General features: G+C 40.5%; 1 protein-coding gene across 3 annotated transcripts in view; it reads left to right on the top strand.

Moving 5' to 3' along the window:
- Positions 1-662: 662 nt before the first annotated feature.
- GAK (cyclin G associated kinase) overlaps positions 663-19,891 on the top strand; it is a 66,955-nt gene continuing 47,726 nt past the window's right edge. For all 3 annotated transcript variants that reach the window (XM_038123687.1, XM_038123688.1, XM_038123686.1), the window contains exons 1-7: positions 663-910; positions 7,064-7,125; positions 8,374-8,433; positions 10,264-10,378; positions 10,813-10,955; positions 13,302-13,427; positions 14,537-14,626. In XM_038123687.1, the coding sequence (XP_037979615.1) occupies positions 769-910; positions 7,064-7,125; positions 8,374-8,433; positions 10,264-10,378; positions 10,813-10,955; positions 13,302-13,427; positions 14,537-14,626 (738 nt within the window). In that variant the 5' untranslated portion in view covers positions 663-768. The remainder of the gene's footprint in view (positions 911-7,063; positions 7,126-8,373; positions 8,434-10,263; positions 10,379-10,812; positions 10,956-13,301; positions 13,428-14,536; positions 14,627-19,891) is intronic.

The raw sequence follows: 19,891 nt of genomic DNA, 5'->3' as shown, positions 1-19,891 counted from the left end.
GTGTGTGCCTGGCGCTTGGCACCCACAGTGTCAAACCACGACAGCGCGACACACGGAGAGCGCTCCCCCACCACGCCCGCCCGTGCGTCCCGGTGGGGCAGTGGGGGTGCAGGGAGGGCAGAGGCTGGCCCGTCAAGGTTACGGGGAAAACGACAGGCGTGGGAAGATCTCGAGGGCAGACGAACAGGGAAAAGACGGCAGCAATGCTTAGTGGGAAAAGCGCAGGTGCTGCCCAAGCGCCAGTGGTGCCGGCGGACAGGAGAATATTTATCTCTCGCCGGGTGCCAACCAAAGTGTTAAACCGCGGAAACACACCGCAGCCTGGGGAATGGCGACCCTTCCAGGGGGAAAGCGCCGCGGGGAGGGCGGGAAGGCAAGCTTCGCGCATCCCCCGCGGCCAGCGGGAGCGGGAGCCCAGACGAGAGCGAGAGTCGGTGAAGGGACGCTGCAGGAGCGGAGCCGGGCGGGAGCCGGGAGCAGGAGTCGTGAGGGGACGCTGCAGGAGCGGAGCCGGGCGGGAGCCGGAGCTCCTCCCGCGGGGCGGGGCCGCGGCTGACCGGGCTGCGGCGGGCGGGCCGCGCCGGGAGCGCGTAAGTGACGCAGCGTTCCCGGAAGCCCGGAGCTGAGAGAAGAGCGGCTAAGCGTACGGTAGGGGAAGCAGGCGGGCTCTCGCCGCGGCTATCGGTGGCTCGGCGAAGCCCTCCAACTCCATCCCGCTCTGCTTCCATCCCTTTCCGTCCCATTAAGTTCCATTGCCTGCCGGGGGCCATGTCGCTCTTCCAGTCCGCCCTGGACTTCCTGGCGGGCCCCGGCTCCCTGGGAGCCGCCAGCCGTGACCAGAACGATTTCGTGGGGCAGACGGTGGAGATGGGCGACATGAAGCTGCGCATCAAGCGGGTCATCGCCGAGGGTAAGAGCGGGCGGCACGGCCGGGCCGTGGGGGGCGGACCCCGGCGCTGCGGGGCTGGGATGGGCTTCCCCGCGGGCCTCCCGCTCCCGTTTTCCCCGTCTCCTATTCCTAGACCGGGAGGGTTTCCTTCTTGGCAGGCCGCGCCCGGGTGGGGGCGGGCGGGCGGCGGCCGTGGCGGCGGTTCCGGCCTCTCGGAAAGGGCTGGCGGTGTCCGTGCCGTCCGCGCCGCGCCGGTGTCCCCAGGCACGGGGGGATGGTGTCCCCAGGCCCGGGGGATCGCGGCAGTGCTTGGTGTTACTGTCCCGCCTCAGGAATAGCCACCGAGAGCCGCTGTGTTGTGTGGCCATTTCTTCGCTTGCTTCATGGTTTTCAGATGGCTTCACCACATAGTAGAACTCAGAGGACTTTGTAGTCTGTCACGGTCTTTATAACCTACCAAGGATCTCATGAAAATTCTGGATTGCGTGCGGGTTTTTTGTTTGTTGTGATTTTTTTTTTTAATTTTTCTTTAAATGACAATATATAATATTGTGCCAAACATGCAAGGTTGCTTCTGTTGTTTGGGGTTGATTGGAAGACTGTGGAATGTAGGAAATATGTTTGCTTTAAACACGTGTGTCAGGAGGCTGGTCTGACTCTGCACATAGACTTTGCTAGAGTACAGGGAGTTAAATATCCGGGCGATTTCCAGTTTCAGTGAGGGATTGGGTAGGTAGCCTGGCACACGGCTTGTTAATCTGTTTTAGAAAAGATGATATGTTTGATAGATGCAAATTTTTTAGATATTAGAAGAAATTTGGATTATCTTAATGCTTGTGATCAGAGAAGATATTTCCTCCAGTAGAAGAACCATTGAAGACTACTCTCAGAAGACTAAAATGTGGACTTTTCTATACTACTGCAGTTAAATATTCCATTAACTTTGTAGAGATGGTTGATGTTATTTAGGTTAAATACGTCAAAACTCTAAATAGACCTCCTTTTGGTTGGAGTTTCTTTCTGTAGTTTCTTCTTATAATTATCTGATACTAAGTAGTTTTCTGTTCAAATCTTTGGGATCAGCATAGAAGAAAAATTTTATTAAAATTAGCTACTTCAAACCACTTGCAAGCTACTTATAAAATTTTTGAGCTGTAGAACAACAACTAGGTCTTCACTGCTTTATCTTCTTAAAGGCAATAGTTTGTCACTTGACTGCTCAAGCACTTTAGGCATATGATCTTACAGAAAACCTGGCAGTTTCTTATGTAGTAAGTTGCATTTTAAACAGTACTAGATGTCATGTCCTCCTGTTCTGCCTTCAACCTTTACTTACAGCTTCTTTACGGTCAGAGTTGTGACTGAAATGTAAGCACTGAGTAGGATGTGAATGCTAAAAGAACTTTCTGTGCTGCTGATACTGTAAAATTCTTGCTGGCAGTGACCACAGCAGTTACTGAAGGACAAAGGAAAGTTAGGGCAGGAAGCTTTTTTTGAGACAAACATACTATTTGGTTCTTGGTTCTGGAGCAGGTATTTTAATACTTTACTTTGACAGCAGCCTACTGTTTTCCAGAATATGACAGGCATTGTAAGATGTCAGGGGAAAGGTGCCATATTAGATGACTTAAAGCAAATGGAGACATACTTTAACTCTACAGTTCTTTACAATTTCTCTGTAACCACTGCTTTGTGCTCCATGTTTGTCTCAGTGTTACAGTTTTATTTTATGTTGTTTACTTTCCTTATTTTGCTAACTGAAGTTGGACTAGCTGCTTGCTTTTTCTGGAAAATATAATTTTCTAGCCAATGTAGCTGGTCTAAGAGCCCTTGCCGTATGTTGAGTATAAAGGTAAAATAGATGTAAAATACAGAAATCCCAGCCTCTCCTGTAATTGTCAGACCTGAAGTTTTCTGTAACGTATAGTTTATTTTGTTGTTCAAATTGCATTTATCTTTCAACTCTGGACATGTTGTGATACCTTCTGATACATGGATCCACAACTGTGGCATCCGTGTATTCCCTTCCATGGTTACAAATATGGGATCTGATTTTCTTCTAGATCTTTCATGCCAGTCTTTTCTTCTAGTTCTTTCATGCCACATTCCCTTCTGGAAAGTCAAGTGCTGCTTTCTGAATCTGGATTTCAAATCCATGGTGAGCTGCGTATCATCTGCCAATGCAGACTTTTCTGTAGGCTCGTACGCTCGGCTTTGTGGTGCCTGTGGTTTAGCATTGCACGGTATCATGTGGCAGCACAGGTTCAGTTGTTCCTCTAGCCCACAACTCCTTCCAGCTCTGTAGTGTGCACCAGTGCTGGTGTAAATCCATGTTTGGCTGTGCTCTAGGCTGAGACTTGTTGCACAGGTTGCTTGGATGCATTTTCCTGGTTGTTTCACAGAGGTGTGCTGGGGTAGGACTCGGCTGATTGAAAATACGGTGTGCTGCTGCAGGAGGCTGGCAGCAACCTGTGGGGGATGAGCTAGTGATGATCTCTTTTGCTGATACTACCTCTAAATGCAAAAACAGACCATGCGTGTCACAGACTGGACTGAACACTTCTAGAATATGGTATCCTGTTTTTATTCCTGCTTGGACATTTCAGTAGCTCACTGCACAAAGATTTTAGAGGACTTTGGTGGGGGCCTTTACATATAATCCCTACTTGCTTTTGTTATGATGGTGGCTTCAGGTGTCATGGCTCTCTTGGATCCTTCTCTTAAGTGCGCAGACCCCCACACAATTTTACTTCAGTAAAATAGTCACAGATTTCCTGCCTAATTTAGTGAATATTGCTGCTTCTTTTGTATATGAGACTGAACAATTCAGAATAAACCAGATTGTTTGAACAACAGGGAGCAAGCAAGTTCTGTAGCACATGTTTAACAACCATTCTTCACATGTAATGAAATCTTATGCTTCCTTTGAGTAACAAACATTTACAAAAAAGCAGACAAGAAGAGAAACATGATGAGAAAAAGAATGCATTATTCAATCTGTTTGATCTGGGTCTAAAGCTTTTACAATAATGAAAAAATCATTCCTTAGTCAGAAAGATAGCAATAGGCTACAGACTTAAATGGGTTCAGACTTTAATTTGTTTCTTTTGAGTTTAAAAATAGATGTCGTAACTTGAAGCTGCATAGGTAGGTGACTAGTTACAAGCTGTTTTCTGTCAAGGTGAAACTTCTGCAATTAAAGCGTCTTTTTTTTTCTTTACTTTGGGGCTTCCTCAGTATTTTGAATGTGAACAGGCAGTATTGCAATTTGCCAAGCTTATAGGAACAATTCTATGGTCTCTGCAACTAGTGGATTCATAGGATAATGATAACCTAATTAAGTCCAGGTTTTTGGGTGGATTTATTTTGTAAACCTTTAGCAGCAGAGGCACACTGAGTGCTTAATGCCAAGTTTCTGTGAACATTGTTAGTTTTATTTGCTGACAGATAGGAGAAAAAAGATGATTCCTAAAGAACAGCTAAAGCACCTGACCTTGCAGCTGTCCAGCTTCCATTCTCTTTACTGTAAACGTAGACAATGTGTTCTACGTAGCACTGTTGTTTTTTGGCTATAGCAATTTCTGCTTGCAGGGGAGCTCTCAAAGTTTGAAGATGTTCTACCTCTCTGCTTCTCAAGGATGTGGGAAAATGTATACAGATCTTTAAGTTTGGGCCATCCTTCATTCTTGAGGCCATTTCATCATGTTACTAGGACTTGCAGTGGACACAAATACATGACTGGACTTCAAAAAAAAGCTTGTGAATCATTGCTTGGCAACAATAACAGAGCATCTTTTCTGTTTTGATACTCTGATAGAAAAGCTTTCAGCTAAAATGCACTATAATTTAAATTCTAGGCTAGAATTATAGTGTTTTAATCAAGCTATGGCTGAAACATAAACCACTGAAAGTTGGTATGGAAACAAATTTGGTCAGTATTTGGGAGGGGAGTAGACAAGTCATATCAAATAGTTACAAACAGGAAGCTACTCACACCCTCACTTTCTCATGAGTAGTTAAGTGTGTAATAAAACAGTGAGTGAATTACAGTAGCAAAGCACTGTTATGATGTGCTTGATGTCCCTATTTTGATGCTTCTCTAGCTGTCATTTTACTGAAGCTGCTTATCTGAAAAAATAATTTGTGAAGATGTGTAAAACAGGGACATGATAAAAAAGAGCAGTTTAAAATCCAACCTGATGTGTAAATACAGTGAAGTTAGTCAGTATGATGTGATGCCCGGTTTGATTTGGGGAAGAATCCAAATCTCTTGGTTGGAAAAGCAAGGGTCTTCAAATCTCTGTAAGAAGATTGATGAAGTACTGACAGGAGCACTGCCTGAGGCCTGTGGTGGTGCAAGGATAAGTTTAGAGAGCTTGCTAATAAATAAAGCAAATGAGGTAGAGTTAGTTCCTGATTTTCATGAGATGGTGTGGTGCTCTGTAGTGAGCCTTGATGTGTGAGAGCTTATGTCTACAGAAAAGAAATAAACCCAATTTTGTTCTGCTGTAATTTCTGATCTTGAAAATACTGCCTGAGGTGACCTTGGAGGGCTTGGGCTGTCTTCTGAGAATGGGGCTCTGGAATGCCTCAGCAATGCAAAACCTGTCTCACTGGGCAGTAGCTGGGATGGGTGTGTACGTATCTCTACACTGGTGATCTGTATGGGGGAATACTAAGATGATTTTGATGATACAGAAATCCTCAGAAAACTGTCTTAAAACCATCTACAAACATTCACATGAGTTTAAAAAAAGGAGTGAAAACTCCACAATGTAAATACATTCTTTAGACACCCTTGGAAGTTGCTTTTCATTTAACTTCCATTTTACCATTTGCCTCAGTTATATCTGCTGTACGGGTGTTTGTTGAAAGTGCTTTTAAAATTATTTTTTCTGAATGTTTGCAGAAAATATTGTTCGGGGGGCTTGGAGTAAACTGTTATGGCAGAGGATAAGTTTTGCCAGTAAACTTGTCCATACTGAGGGTATATTAAGACTGCTTTAATAGACTACTTTTTTAAGGGAGCCAGCATTAAACTGTAAATGAAACTGCTTTTAAGAATGACGCAGTAGGACTAGTTTTACTTTTTGTTTAAGAATTGTTTTCACTAATAACAGATGGCTTAAAAAAAAGTTAGAAGTACGTTTACAACATGCTCTAACTCCTTTGATATCCCAGAAAATCCATGGAATTAAACATGGTTTCTACTGTAGTGCTGCAGTAGTAATAAACCAAACGTTACATGTAACGATCCGAATTGTATGGAGCTGAATTGTGTTCAGGTGAAAGGGTGAAAATGACAGAATGGGAAACTTACTTGAAGGTGCTGTTCTGAGAGGGGCATAGTTGTTAAAGGTGAGCTTGTAGGACACAGCAGTTGGATTCTCTATATGGCAGGTGCAATGAAGTAGGAATTAACCAGGCATGATACCATTGGCTTTTCTCTGAAGATCTGCGAAGTTTAGTGAACTCCATTCTGTTTAGCATTTCAGTACTTGATAATAAGGTGCAGTCACTGAAGTAAAAGTGCATATTTTTAGCTAATTATATACTCTCAAACTTCTGCTATCTCAATGAGGTTTTCACAATGCTCTTGAGCAAAGGGAAGAGTTTGAGAAAATTAGATAGTTTGACAAAAGGAGTTGGAAGGGAAATATTTTATGAAATAACACGTTGATATGTGGTAACAATATTACCATTGTTGTAATGTGTGCTTCAGTGCTTGAAAATGCTTTCTGACATGACAGTTATCGAAAAAGCAGGAGTTGTGTGTCTAGCAGTTGTCTTCCTTAGTTATTGCTGTTTTTTATACGAAGCATTAGCAGTGTAATACCAAAAAATGTAATTGAATTTATCAGGTGATATTTGCTGTACTGCATTTTGGTTTTATAAGGACGTTTTAAAAAATGGCTTCATGAGAAATCTGCATAGGCAGACTTAACAAAATGCAGGAAAGTAACAAAGTCTGTGTGCTCTTTGCTTATGTACGGGAAAGGAATAGAATATCTGAACTCTTGCTGAATATCAGCAGTCTTGACCAGATGCTGAAAAATGTGTGCTTGGTTCATTTAGAAGTGTATCTAAATTCATGTATTGATTCTCTTAGACTATAAAGAACGATGTACCTGAATATTGAAATTAAAAGTTACTTAATGTGCCTTCTTCTTGTAGGGGGTTTTGCTTTTGTCTATGAAGCTCAAGATCTTGGAAGTGGCAAAGATTATGCTTTGAAGGTAATATTAATTTACTTCACTATAGGTTTGTAAGGTCTGTCTTTCAGCTTGATATTTTAGCGTGACAGTTAGTCCTTGATGTATGCCACTGAGCGACTTGGAAAAATGTAGTGTATTAGTGGTGTTTGTAGCTCACTGTTTAGAATGGTTATTCCAGTTAGAACCCTACACTTCATACTTAAGTGACAAACATGGAAATTGGTCTTTTAGGTGCTGCTGGTCTTTATTTTTTTATTTGGTGTAGAAAGTCATGATCCAGTCCAAAACATTTTGATGCATGGGTAAAAAGAATATTTCATAGTTACCTGAAGGGGAGTACAGGAATCTTTTTCACTCAGCAGAAGCAGATTTACCCTACCTTCTTACTTTCAGAGTAAATTTCCTTAGTATTAAAAATAATGCTCCACACTTTGACTCATTGTTTAAACATTTGGCCTGGTACTTTTTAGAGACACTTCTCTGGATTCTTCATTCTTTTGGTTTCTAGAGGCTTCTGGTAATCAGCTGTAAACAGGGTATTTGTGTGAGGGGTAGGAGAGGTAAGTTGGCATTTTTCCACCAGTAATAACTTTGGCTTTTTCCATCTCATTCCACATCCTACAGTCACAAAATATGTGATCAAAGCCATATATTATATGTGTTCAAAAGGTCCTCTAAAGTGGCCCCATTAAAAATAACAGGTAAAAGGTGAACCATTACTGTACTTCCTCTGTTCTGTAAAGCCAGTACTTTTGTAGAGAATGCTCAGGCTGCTTGTAGTCAAATGTTGACAGCAAATCCAGGTAATAATAGAAACAGTAATGCTTAATTTTGCTACTGATTACACAAGTACCATTGAAAAAGCCTGGCTATATAATCTGGAGGAGTTAATCTAGAATGAGTTGAAGGTTGTTGCTGAATATTTCAGACAGAAGGTGAATCTTTCCTTGTTAGGCCACAATGCTGCAGCCAGGAGACTTTAGTGCTTTATAAATCAGAACTATCAGAAAGGTTACTTTAAAGAGTGTCAAAAGCTACAGTGCTCTGTCACTAAACCTGAATAGTTCAGGTAACTGGAAAACTGGGTATTATTTATGACAGAATGTCAAAATGTACAATAAGCCAGTTTTGTTTACTGCCCCATTACAGTTCCTTAGGTTTTTGTCTATAGTTTATCCTTCATATTCTGTGGGGAAAAAAAATCTATGCATTATTGTTCTGTAAGTTTCAGTAACTATATCTTCTCAATTATTTTGGTTTTTTTGACAGCGACTGTTGTCTAATGAAGAGGAAAAGAACAAAGCCATCATTCAGGAAGTTTGTTTTATGGTATCCTTTTCTGTAACATATTTAACTGCCTGAGATTTCTGGGTAAAAAAAGATTGCTGTATAGCAGACTCTGTTTTTCTTCATGTTATACACTGCCTAAGAGGACTGACATTCTATTCTCCAGGTCTGGGTTCATGGTTTGCCATGAATCTGGTGTCATGAATCAACATGGAAAAAGTTCAGTCCTTCAAAAATTGCGGTAATACAGTGTGTGCAAATAATTCTTGTAGCTAGCGTAGAATTTGCCATGTACTTCTAGCAAGAAGTGAAATTGTTACTTCAGCTTTCTTGCAGCCCTGTGAATGTCAAGAGACCTTTTCATTTCACATGATACTTAGATCTTAAATAGAATTCCCTCACGTGCACTGGATTTATTGCTCTTTGCTTTTACTCTCAATGTTTATTAATATCTGTTTTGGATACATCTGGCTTTAAGAAGTAGTGCTAGCCATTAAGGAAGAAATTTCAGTAGACTACATGCATCGGAAACAAGCAGACGTTTCTCAGTGTCTTTCCTGTCCTCCTTATTTTCAGTGATGTCAGTTAGTAGGATATAATGTAATCTCAGTGTGTTTTAAACCCTTGATTTTAGTAAATTCAATATTTTCTCCCTGGCCTGGCTCCTCTCGGACCCTCAGTTTGTTTCAAGAGTCAGCTGTGCTATGCTGATGTGTTCCCTTCTGAGTGTTCAGCTTTATTTTGAATTAGCAGGAAAACCCACTGATCCTAATTTAAGCTACTCAAACATTTCTTTTTATGACTGCTGATATGTTTGGCAAAATCTTAGCCTAAACACCGCTTATGAGAAGTACACTTCCAAGACAGAGTACCATAGCACTATACATTTTCTATCTACTCTGGCATTATCGTGCCAAGAGTAAAGACCTCAATGTTCTTTGGATGTTTTTCATAACTCAGAGTCACTAAAGCAGGTGTACAACATGATGAAGGGTTACTTGTTGCTAACTTTCTGAGATAAGACTGTGAGATGCAATTAATTCCTGCAACTCTGAATAGAGGGTTGTGGAAAGATGCATAAGATCCAATTAATGTGAATTGTGTGGATCCAACTTGCCCTTTTTAATAACTTTGTTCTACTTACAAAGTCTTTGCTTTTATCTCTTCAGACTTGGTGAATGCATCCTGTAAGTAGATTGTGTTTGTCTCACAGGCATGAGTGTCAGTGTATGCACAGACGGGCATAATGCAGCATCATTTCCACTGGCAGGAGCTGAGATCACTCACACTGTAATCCCCTTTACATAGCTCAAAAATGATACCTCAAGTTTTTGAACTGAAAGTGAAACATGATAGAGGTTTTAGAATGAAAAATTATTACTAATGATGGGAGGGTAAGTTCCTTGCCCTTTTAGACCTCTAATTGTTTTGAACTCTATTTTAATTACTTAAAATTGAAGCATGGCATACTTAATACTTCTTTGGGAAAGATAGATGAAGATACAATAGCCCTTTCTTGATCAGCCATCTAGAGAAACAGCTGATAATTAGAAGATGTACCTGCTACTCCTGCTAGGCAGTCATTATCAAAAGACAAAAAGAACTGGCTCTGTTACTGAGTCCGCTTTTTTCTGAGCCATAATCATATGGATTTTAATTTTTTTTCTTTTTTTTTTTACTTTTTATTACATTACCTTAAATTCCTTTCTCGGATTTCTTACAGCTGAGGCATGTATTTACCCTGTTTTGCATAGGGTATTGATTGCAGCTACTATGCTTTCTATGGTTTTAAGCTAACATTTCAAATGAACTACTGGATGCAATAGTATCAATGAACTTGGGAGTTATCTTCCTTGAATGTGTTATCTCCAGAAAAAACTTTCAGGTCATCCCAACATTGTTCAGTTTTGCTCTGCAGCATCTATAGGAAAAGAAGAATCAGACACGGGGCAGGGAGAGTTTCTTCTGCTTACAGAGCTGTGTAAAGGTAAACTTTATTTCTTTTCCCAGCAATGCACACTTCTTCTGGCAGCTGTTTTGCTCAGGTTGCTTGTTAACTTAAAAGCTTGGAATTGACTGTAGAAGATAGCGTGGTTCAGTGGAGCTAGAGTTCAAACCTAATCTTTTATAGGATAAAGATCATGGGTTTTTTAGACTACAGTTTAACCTTCTCTTAAATATGAGGTAATAATTAAGTTTTGTTGTGTTTTCAACTAGTCAGAGAAGGGAAGAGTAGGAGTAGTTCCTTAGAGCACTCTTTATTTTGTCATTGTAGTCAGTGTGGACTTGCCATTTTCAGAAAATCTATTTAATACAACTCAGGATTGTAGGTTTTTTTTTGAGAAGGGTCTATTTGTGTCAAGCTTTCAGAATTTGCAGTGTTCTCTGTGTGCTTATGCGAATTTCTCTCACTTCCTGCAGGACAGCTGGTGGAATTCTTAAAGAAAGTAGAATCCAAAGGGCCTCTCTCTTGTGACACAGTTTTGAAGATCTTTTATCAGACCTGCAGAGCAGTGCAGCATATGCATAAGCAGAAGCCTCCTATTATTCATAGAGACTTAAAGGTATGTTACAATATTTAAATAAAGGCTAAACTTTCAAACAGCAGAAGAGCCTGTTGGGCTGGATCAGTGTTAAAAATGATTCTTGAGCATAGTGCTTAGATCTGTTGCCTTACCATAACTGTTGAGTGTGAAGGTCATCACTGAAATACTTGCATCTCTTCAAACAACTTCTTCTCCTTGTGCTTGCTGTTTAGAAACTGCTTGTAGTTTATCTGGAATAAGCTGGCAGAAAAGTAGTGTATCAGGTTTTGGTGATTGAGTTAGCCTGAGTATTTTGTTTTTGATAAAACAAATATTTGAAAAAACAAAATATTCAGTTACAACTAGTGAAGTGCAGTTCTAGGTTAGGTAGGTCTCTTACTAGAAGAGGTAAAGCTTTGAAGGAGAAGACTATTGAATTATCTGTGAAGGATTACATTGCCATTGAGAATGTAGTAACCTGTTAGTTTTAGAACTGGTAACTTGCATTGCACTTCAGTGCTTGTTTTTAATTTGAATTGTAAAATTTGGTAGGCATAATTCAGGTTAGATTTTGTTTCTTAGGTTTTTTTGGTTGTTTTTTGTTTGGTTGGGTTTTTTGTTGGTTTTTTTTGTTTGTTTTTTTTTTTAATTAATTAGCCTTTACCTGGAATCTATAGGCATATGCTGTAGAAAGTGTTCTACTTTTAGGAGCTTTGGAGATTTGAAAGGGCTTACCTGGGTTTGAAGTTGGTATTTTGAAGGCAGGGGTTCACCTTTACCTGTCCAGTATGCCTTAGATGAAGAAGCCTTCATCATCAGTGAGCTTCTGCTGTGCTATGAATATATATGAATTTTCCTTAGCATAAAAAAATAAGACAGAGGAGATTCTTATTCTTGGAATAGTGTCTAAATTTCACACATATCTATCCAGCCTGATGTGATTTCATTTAATATAAAAATAGGAAAATTTGTTCCTCCTTAAGTAAGCCTGTACTCAATTACTTTGGGGAAAGGAAAAAAAGACCACTTCCAGAAATAAGTGTGTTAATTATTTTCAACACTCTTGATGAAAGCTTTGATGTTAGCTATTAGTATAGCCCATAAATATAAACCTAGCTTTGGTGACAGAGCACTCCTTTTCTGTTTTGTTTTTTTTTTCACTTGGTACCATTGAGCAGGCTTTGAGCAGGCTTTTACGTTGTGTCAAAGACGTGGTAACCATTCTTCACTGAAATTTCTATATGCCAGCCCCTAGCTTTGTAGAAAAGGTGCATCTCTCTTCTGAAAAAAAGAAAAAGTAAAAAAACCTATTTACAAATAAGTACACAATTTCTTTCATAGCCAGCTGCATAGACATTGAGCTAATGCTGTAATTCAGAACCGTTTTTTTGTTCTGAAGGAATGTATCTTCCTGACAGAGCTAAAACATGGGAAAAGATAGGAATTTGGTTTTGTGCTGGTCTCATGTTGCAGAGGCTGCAAAACAAGCTTAAATGATTGTTGTGCTGCAAGAGGCAGAGGCCTTACTACAGCCAGGAGCCAAATAGGGATCACTTAACTGTGCTACCCTGTTTAGCAGTCTGAGCTAAGGTCAGCAGCATAGAAAACTGTAAGTCAGGGTTTTGAGCCAATTAACTTTGACACCTTTTCCTAACTTTATACGGAGGTACTTTTTTTTTTTTTCAGTCCTTTTGTGATTATGACTCCAAGTACATCTGCCCAATACTTCTAGTTTTTCCTCAAGTTTCTTCCACATTTCAATTAACAATACAAGGCGGTTGGAATTTATGAAGAAGAAAAAGGCAGGGATAGTGGATGATGAACTATCCACTCAGTACATGGTTCTCAAATAGCTGTTTTCTGTCTCTGCACAGGATCACAGCTGCTTCTTTATGGGTGTCTCCTAGCAGCCTGCTTCTCTACTAGTACCTCCTTGTTTTCTGGCTACAGCAGTCCTAACCTTCATCCCACTGCAGTTGATCTAACAGTGTTCAGTTTTATGCCTGAAAACATTTGGATTCTAAGACACTGCTTCTACAGGTTCTCATCTGAAAAACTAGCCTTTTCTTAGGCTCTGCAATTACTTGTTTTTTTTTCCCTGGGGTTTATTTCTTGATCTCTGGAATGTTTCCTATTCACGGTGTGCTTGGTGCTTCCTTTCAAAACTTGGCTATGTTGCTGCCATATACAGTAATGTCTGAAATTTTTGTTTTCCTGCAAACATTATTTTTGGCTTAAGTGATTAATTTTTATATGTATGCACCAGTAAGATTATATATATATATATATATATATATATATATATATATATATATATATAAAATCATGTGTGTTAGGGCAAAAAAGACATGTTTTTTTAATCTGTTATTCTACATCTTTTTGAAGGTGGAAAATTTGCTCATTAGTAATCAGGGGACAATTAAACTTTGTGACTTCGGTAGTGCTACAACTATAGCCTACTATCCTGACTACAACTGGTCTGCACAGAAGAGAGCAGTGGTTGAAGAAGAGGTGAGACTATTTTTATGGGATTTAATTCTAATATCAAGAGTGGATTAATTTAACTGTTACTATTAATTTGGTACTAATTCATGAGACATCTAAGACAACTGAAGATTTTTTCAGTTAGAGTGTTATAAATAAAGTTTTGGTTTTGTACTTGTTTTGCTACAGTTCAAAAGCTGTCTGCAATTACAATCATAGCTTGTGTTCTGTAGTTACATGTAGAAACACTGTTTCAGCATGGTCAGTGTCCATTCTTCAGTCTGCTGTGAAAACAAAAGTGGTTGCTAGGGCTTCTTCTAATTGCACTGGACAAGAAATTGGGTTGTGCCACACTGATGTCCATCTTCCAATCTGTTTTTCCTCAGTTGAATGATCTGTAATTGAGACGCAAGTCTGCTCAGCAGAATAGGAATGGGCAGTATTGCAGTGCCTTGGACTACAGTAGCCAAATCTAGCATGCAGTGTACTTTTGCGAAGTGCATTTGTTTGTAGTTTAGAGTTGAGAGTAATGCTAGGAAATCTGGGGAGATTGGTACATCAGTGGGAGAAATACACTTAAGTTCATGTGTATAACTTCTGAAATCACAAGCCCCTGTTTTGCAATCTGGTGTTCTTGGAAAGCATTGCACTGGTGAAATGATGTCGTACCACTGTCCTGTATAGTCTGTGCAAAAAGATGGTAGAAAAGGTCTTTCCAGGTGTTCCTATGACCAAAGTGTCTCTTTGGATGTGTCTGCCCTGTCATTAAGTGTGCTGAGAAAGTGAGAAGAGATGCCCTGGAGTGTGAATTCACTTATTGGCTTATTGTTGATTTTTGTTATTAGTGTTCCTGTCCATTTTTGCCTCATGTAGAACAGTCACTTCATGTGCTTTGCTGTTTGGAAGGATTCTTGGTGATCACAATGTTATTTGACTCCTATTGTCTTCATGTGACCTTAAGTCAAAGCTGTTGTGATTATTGCAGGATTCAATTGATGGCTTTTTCATTGACAAGTGTTTCTGAAATTAAGTTTAAATGAGTCTATTATCCATTCTACATGGAGAGCTGTTTCCTTGCTTGAATGCTGTTAAAGCTCATTGTTCAATATTGTTTCAATAAATTCTGTCTTCTCCAGATCACAAGGAATACAACACCAATGTACAGGACACCAGAAATGATAGACTTGTATTCAAATTTCCCAATTGGTGAAAAGCAGGACATTTGGGTAAGAAGTCTTTTTTTCTTGCTGCATCATAGTTGCTCATGTCATAGTGAAACTGATTTTGCAGGCTTTGTGTTAGTTTGTTGATTAAATAACTAAAGCACCAAAATAAATGTAAGATGTTCTCTTAGATCAAAATAAACTTAAGTAGTATGGATTCTGTATCTAAATGTTAAAAGAGTGAGATGTACTGTGCAAGATTTTTTCCTGGATCAAATTTGACTTCTATTTGAGAGGCAATGCTGAACTCTCTAACATTCAGTAGAACTGTTGCCTAGTTGGAGCTTGCCACCATAAATCCAGAATACTTAGAGTCCTTAGATTCAAATTCTTGCCTTTCATGCTCTGCCATGCATATAATCCTGGGACAGCCTATTGCTGAGCTCAAAATGGTTATGTCCAGGTATGGAATGTAGCTAAAATACTGACAGATATCAGGAATGAGAACAATGCAGAGATCATTCATGCTTATTGCAGAAAGGATGTTAAGCTGTTCACATTCACTAAAAAATCTGTAGCAAGAATTAAATATTAACTCCTCAGCTGTACCTTTTCCAGCTGCATAATGTTGCAGCACTGAGGTACTCCCCAGTTGTGTAGCACTTAACATCTTAGTTTATGGGATGTTTTTCACAAAGACAGGTGTCAAGCTGTTCAGTTGTTACCTGTATCAGCAGTGTATCAAATGACAAATTGAGAAAATGTAATGCTGGTGCTTGAAAAGATTTTTTATGGAATCTTGGAACTTCATTCAGTTTATTAAATTAGTTGCAAGATGTTGTGGAAGCTCTTGTTCAGTTTCTACAGCCACTGGTGATGTCCTTGTGGCATGTGAAGAAATGCCAAATAAAACACGTTTTTCTGACTGTTTGGTCTCTTCATGTGCATTAAATACTGTCAGCCTGAGCCAGGATTACAGAATCATTAGGTTGGAAGAGACCTTCAAGATCATTGAGACCAACCCATGCCCTAACAACTCAACTAAACCCTATCACTGAGTGCCACATCCAGTCTTTTTTTAAACACATCCAGGGATAGTGACTCCACCACCTCTCTGTGCAGACAATTGCAGCACTTTATCATTCTTTCCCTAAAAAACTTTCCTGATATGCAACGTATATTTCCCTTGGCACAGCTTGAGACTGTGTCTTTTGGTTCTGTCAGTTGCTGCCTGGAGAAAGAGACCGACCCCCACCTGACTACAACCACCTTTCAGGAAGTTGTAGAGAGTGATAAGGTCACCTCTGAGTCTCCTTTTCTCCAGGCTAAACAAACCCAGCTCCCTCAGTCATTCCTCATGGGGCTTGTGTTCCAAGCCCCTCACCAGCCTCGTTGCTCTCCTCTGGACGTGCTCAAGCATCTCAACGTCCCTCCTAAACTGAGGGGCCCAGAACTGGACACAGCACTCAAGGTGTGGCCTCACCAGTGCCGAGTACAGGGGAAGAATGACCTCCCTGGGCCTGCTGGCCACACTGTTCCTGATACAGGCCAGGATACCATTGGCCTTCTTGGCCACCTGGGCACACTGCTGGCTCATGTTCAGCTGTCAACCAGCACCCCCAGGTCCCTTTCTGCCTGGGCACTGTCCAGCCACACCGTCCCCAGCCTGTAACGCTGCAGGGGGTTATTGTGGCCAAAATGCAGGACTCGGCACTTGGACTTATTAAACTGCATCTTACTGGACTCTGCCCATCCATCCAGCCGTTCAAGGTCTCTCTGCAGAGCCCTCCTACCTTCCAGCAGATAGTCATCTGCAAATTTACTAATGAAAGACTCAACACCCTCATCCATGTCATCAATGGAATTATTGAACAGAACTGGCCCCAGCACAGGCCCCTGAGGGACACCACTGCTCACTGGCTGCCAGCTGGATGCAGCACCATTCACCATCACTCTCTGGGCCCTGCCATCCAGCCATTTCCTAGCCCAGCACAGAGTGCTCCTGTCCAAGCCACGGGCTGCCAGCTTTTCCAGGAGAGTTCCGTGGGAGACAGTGTCAAAGGCCTTGCTGAAGTCCAAACAGACAACATCCATGGCCTTTCCTGCATCCACCAGGCAAGTCACCTGCTTATAAAAGGGGATCAGGTGGGACCTGTCCCTCCTAAACCCATGCTGGCTGGGTCTGATACCCTGGCCATCCTGTAAGTGCTGTAAACTGTTCCATTACCTTACTGGGTACTGAGGTCAGGCTAACTGGCCTATAATTACCAGGATCTTCCTTCCCACTTATTTTTGTGGATGGGTGTCACATTGGCCGGCTTCCAGCCATCTGGAACCTCCCCAGTGAGCCAGGACTTCTGGTAAATGATGGAGAGTGGCTTTGCAAGCTCATCTGCCAGCTCCCTCCTCACCTTGGGATGGATCTCATCTGCGCCCATAGATTTATGAACATCAGTGGCTCAGGAGTTCTCTGATGGTCTCCTCCTGGATAACAAAGGGACTGTTCTGTGCCCTGGCACCATCAACCAACCCAAGAGGACAGTTGTCCTGGGGACAAGCCGTCTTCCCACTAAAGACGGAGACAAAGAAGGCATTAAGCCCTTCTGCCTTTTCCTCATCTGCAGTTACTAAGTTCCCTCCCACATCCACCAGAGAACAAAGGTTGGTCTTATCCTTCCTTTTGCCATTAATATATTTGTAAAAACATTTTTTATTATCCTTTACAAAATTAGCTAAATTAAGTTCCAACTGAACTTTGGCCTCCCTAACTTTTCCTACATGCTCTAACAACCCCCTAAAATACTTCCTGAGCTACCTGACCCTCCTTCCAAAGATGATACATACTCTTTTTATTCCTAAGTTCCTTTGAAACCTCATTACCCATCCAGATTTGCCTTGTTAATGTCCAGTCAAAAACAAAACTAGACATGTGTTTAATAAAAGCGTCACTCAGAAGGGCAATTGCAGTTTATTTTTTGTTTAAAATAACTCTGTATATGTTAGTGTTAATGTGGTGGTCTCCTGTATTTTGGGAAGATCTGTTTCTTTTACCATACCTGAGTTGGAACATACTGTTCTGTATTTTTTGCTTTATGCTTTGCTTTCAATAAAAATACAAAGCTATTTGGCAGTAGAATATGGCCCTGTCTCTGAAAGCATAAATGATTTGTAGTTTGTGCTTAGGATGAAGAAAACAATTGTTTTCAAACAAAAGAAAGCAGGTAGAGTGATTAACACTCTTGAGTCTGTGTGTTTGTCACTGTGTGAGCTTAAAAACAAAGGAAGTAATGTCTGTCTTGGAACAGCAACACAGATGAAACGTTAGTTATCAACCATGTTGACTCCACAATAGGAATGTGATTAGGTGTCCTTCTAAGTCCAGAGTTTCTTAGACTAGGCTGACTGCTTTTTGTACATTTCCTACCTAAGTCTAAACACTAAATCCAAATGTTTTAGTTACTTATTGTCAAAATTAATGGGAATTAACATTATTAATTAATAACTCAAATTCAACTAAGTGACAGGCTATTCCTTGTCAGGTGATTTTTCTCCATGCTTGAAAGGCCCTTCATACCCTCTCACTCTCAAAGATTTCTTTGAGGAAAGGAGTTGACTTGGGAAATGTTTGTTGAGGAGCAAAATTTCAAAGCTGGGTTCTCCTAACCAATATCTAATTAAAAAAATTTGATGGTTCTTGCAAGACATTCAGCAGCTTTTAATTCAGTGTGAGCTGAACAATCTCTTCAGGTTTTATTTAGTTTAATTTGACTTAATTTTACTTCGGTCTAATATCTGTGTCATCTTGCAGCTGTACTGTAGAACTTTAGTGTGCTACTTGTTGCCTGAAGCTAGTCAGGGGAAAAACAACAATATTTTTATTTGTTCCAAACAATCCCACCCCTTCCTTATCCCCTCAATCCCCAAACACTAGACCTTTTAAAAACCCCACTGTCACCTTAAGGAAGATTTAAATGAGTTGCTGGTAAAGGCCCAGTAGCAGGTCAAAAAGTTACTCCTAGCTATTTTTGATTGCTTTGTGGTTCTGCTTTTTTATCTTCTGGAATGTGAGTGCTCAGATGGATCTGGGTAACTTCTGTAGAAGGACTGTGCAGCTTTGGGACAACATCTTGGGAATGGACTCTTCTATCAAGTGTAATGGTGCTGAGGCTGTGTGGATGGTGTTGGCTTTGAGGACTTGCCTTGCTGCAACTGAAATTGCCTTCTAGCCAAATTGAATGGCAGTTGGTGTTTAAAATAGCCAAAATTTATCACAGTTACTATCCTAAGTTACAGGTAAAACAGAGGAAATTAAAAACATTCTCCAGCAATTGAAGCAAAAAACAAATCTGAGTGGCCTCTCTGTTTTCTGTGTGTTCAACTGGTTGCCTTGGTACTTTACTTTGCTGTGTGGCTGTGGGTGCTCTCTCCTGATGTGCAGAATGTGTTGGACTGCACTGGGAGTAGTTTCATTCCTCTAACTAAATGATTATTGGCTTTGTGAGCAGGCATTTCGTGGAAGAGTAGGTGGTATTTTCTGTACTGCCCTGCTGGATTAGTAAGTGTGGACTGTATGATGCTTCCATGTACACATTACAAAGAGTCTTTCCACAGCCTGACAAAAATGTGCAAGAATATACAGAATTAACATATGTACTTTATTTCTGATCCTGGACTGAGAGACTCTCAAAGTATTTTGGAGTAACTAAATCCCTATACCTCAGAGACTTCAATAACTTTCAGACCTCAGAAGTGGTTTTTGGGATAAGTTGGCAGTCAAGGGCAGTTGGAGATGGTGCACACAGAGGGCTGGAGGTAGTGGGCAGTTTTCTTAGGTAAAGTCTTCAATGGATTGCTGCATTTGTGAGGGCTATAAAAGCCCAAATGCTTAAGTAACTATACATACTGGGGCTCAGAAGAAACTTAGAGGAGGAATTTTCTAACTCATTGTGCCAACAGTTATGTGGAGGCATTGGGTACTTTATTATTAAACTTTTATAGGTGAAATGGAGCATGTTTCTGTTATGATATTATAACTCTGCCAAGATATTTAATATCTTAATTTATTTGAAAACATATGTATCAATTTACATTTACTTCAGTAACAGATTCAGTTATCCTAGCTAATCGTTAACACCTGGATTTTTCAGAGATTAGAATTCAGAACTGACTTCTGTCTTTATTAATTGTTGTTTTCTCGGGTTACAAAAATCTCAGATTGGAAGTTCCCAGGATGTAGTAGTCTGGGTTTTCTGATTTTTTGTGACTTGAATGAACTTGTCTGGAAATGGTCTTAAATTTTATTTGTTCCAAGAGTTGAATAGCCATCTG

The sequence above is a fragment of the Motacilla alba genome, chromosome Z (assembly GCF_015832195.1).
Source record: "Motacilla alba alba isolate MOTALB_02 chromosome Z, Motacilla_alba_V1.0_pri, whole genome shotgun sequence".
NCBI lineage: Eukaryota > Metazoa > Chordata > Aves > Passeriformes > Motacillidae > Motacilla > Motacilla alba.
Note: the sequence above shows the minus strand (reverse complement) of the source record. Positions and strands in the feature narration are given on the sequence as shown.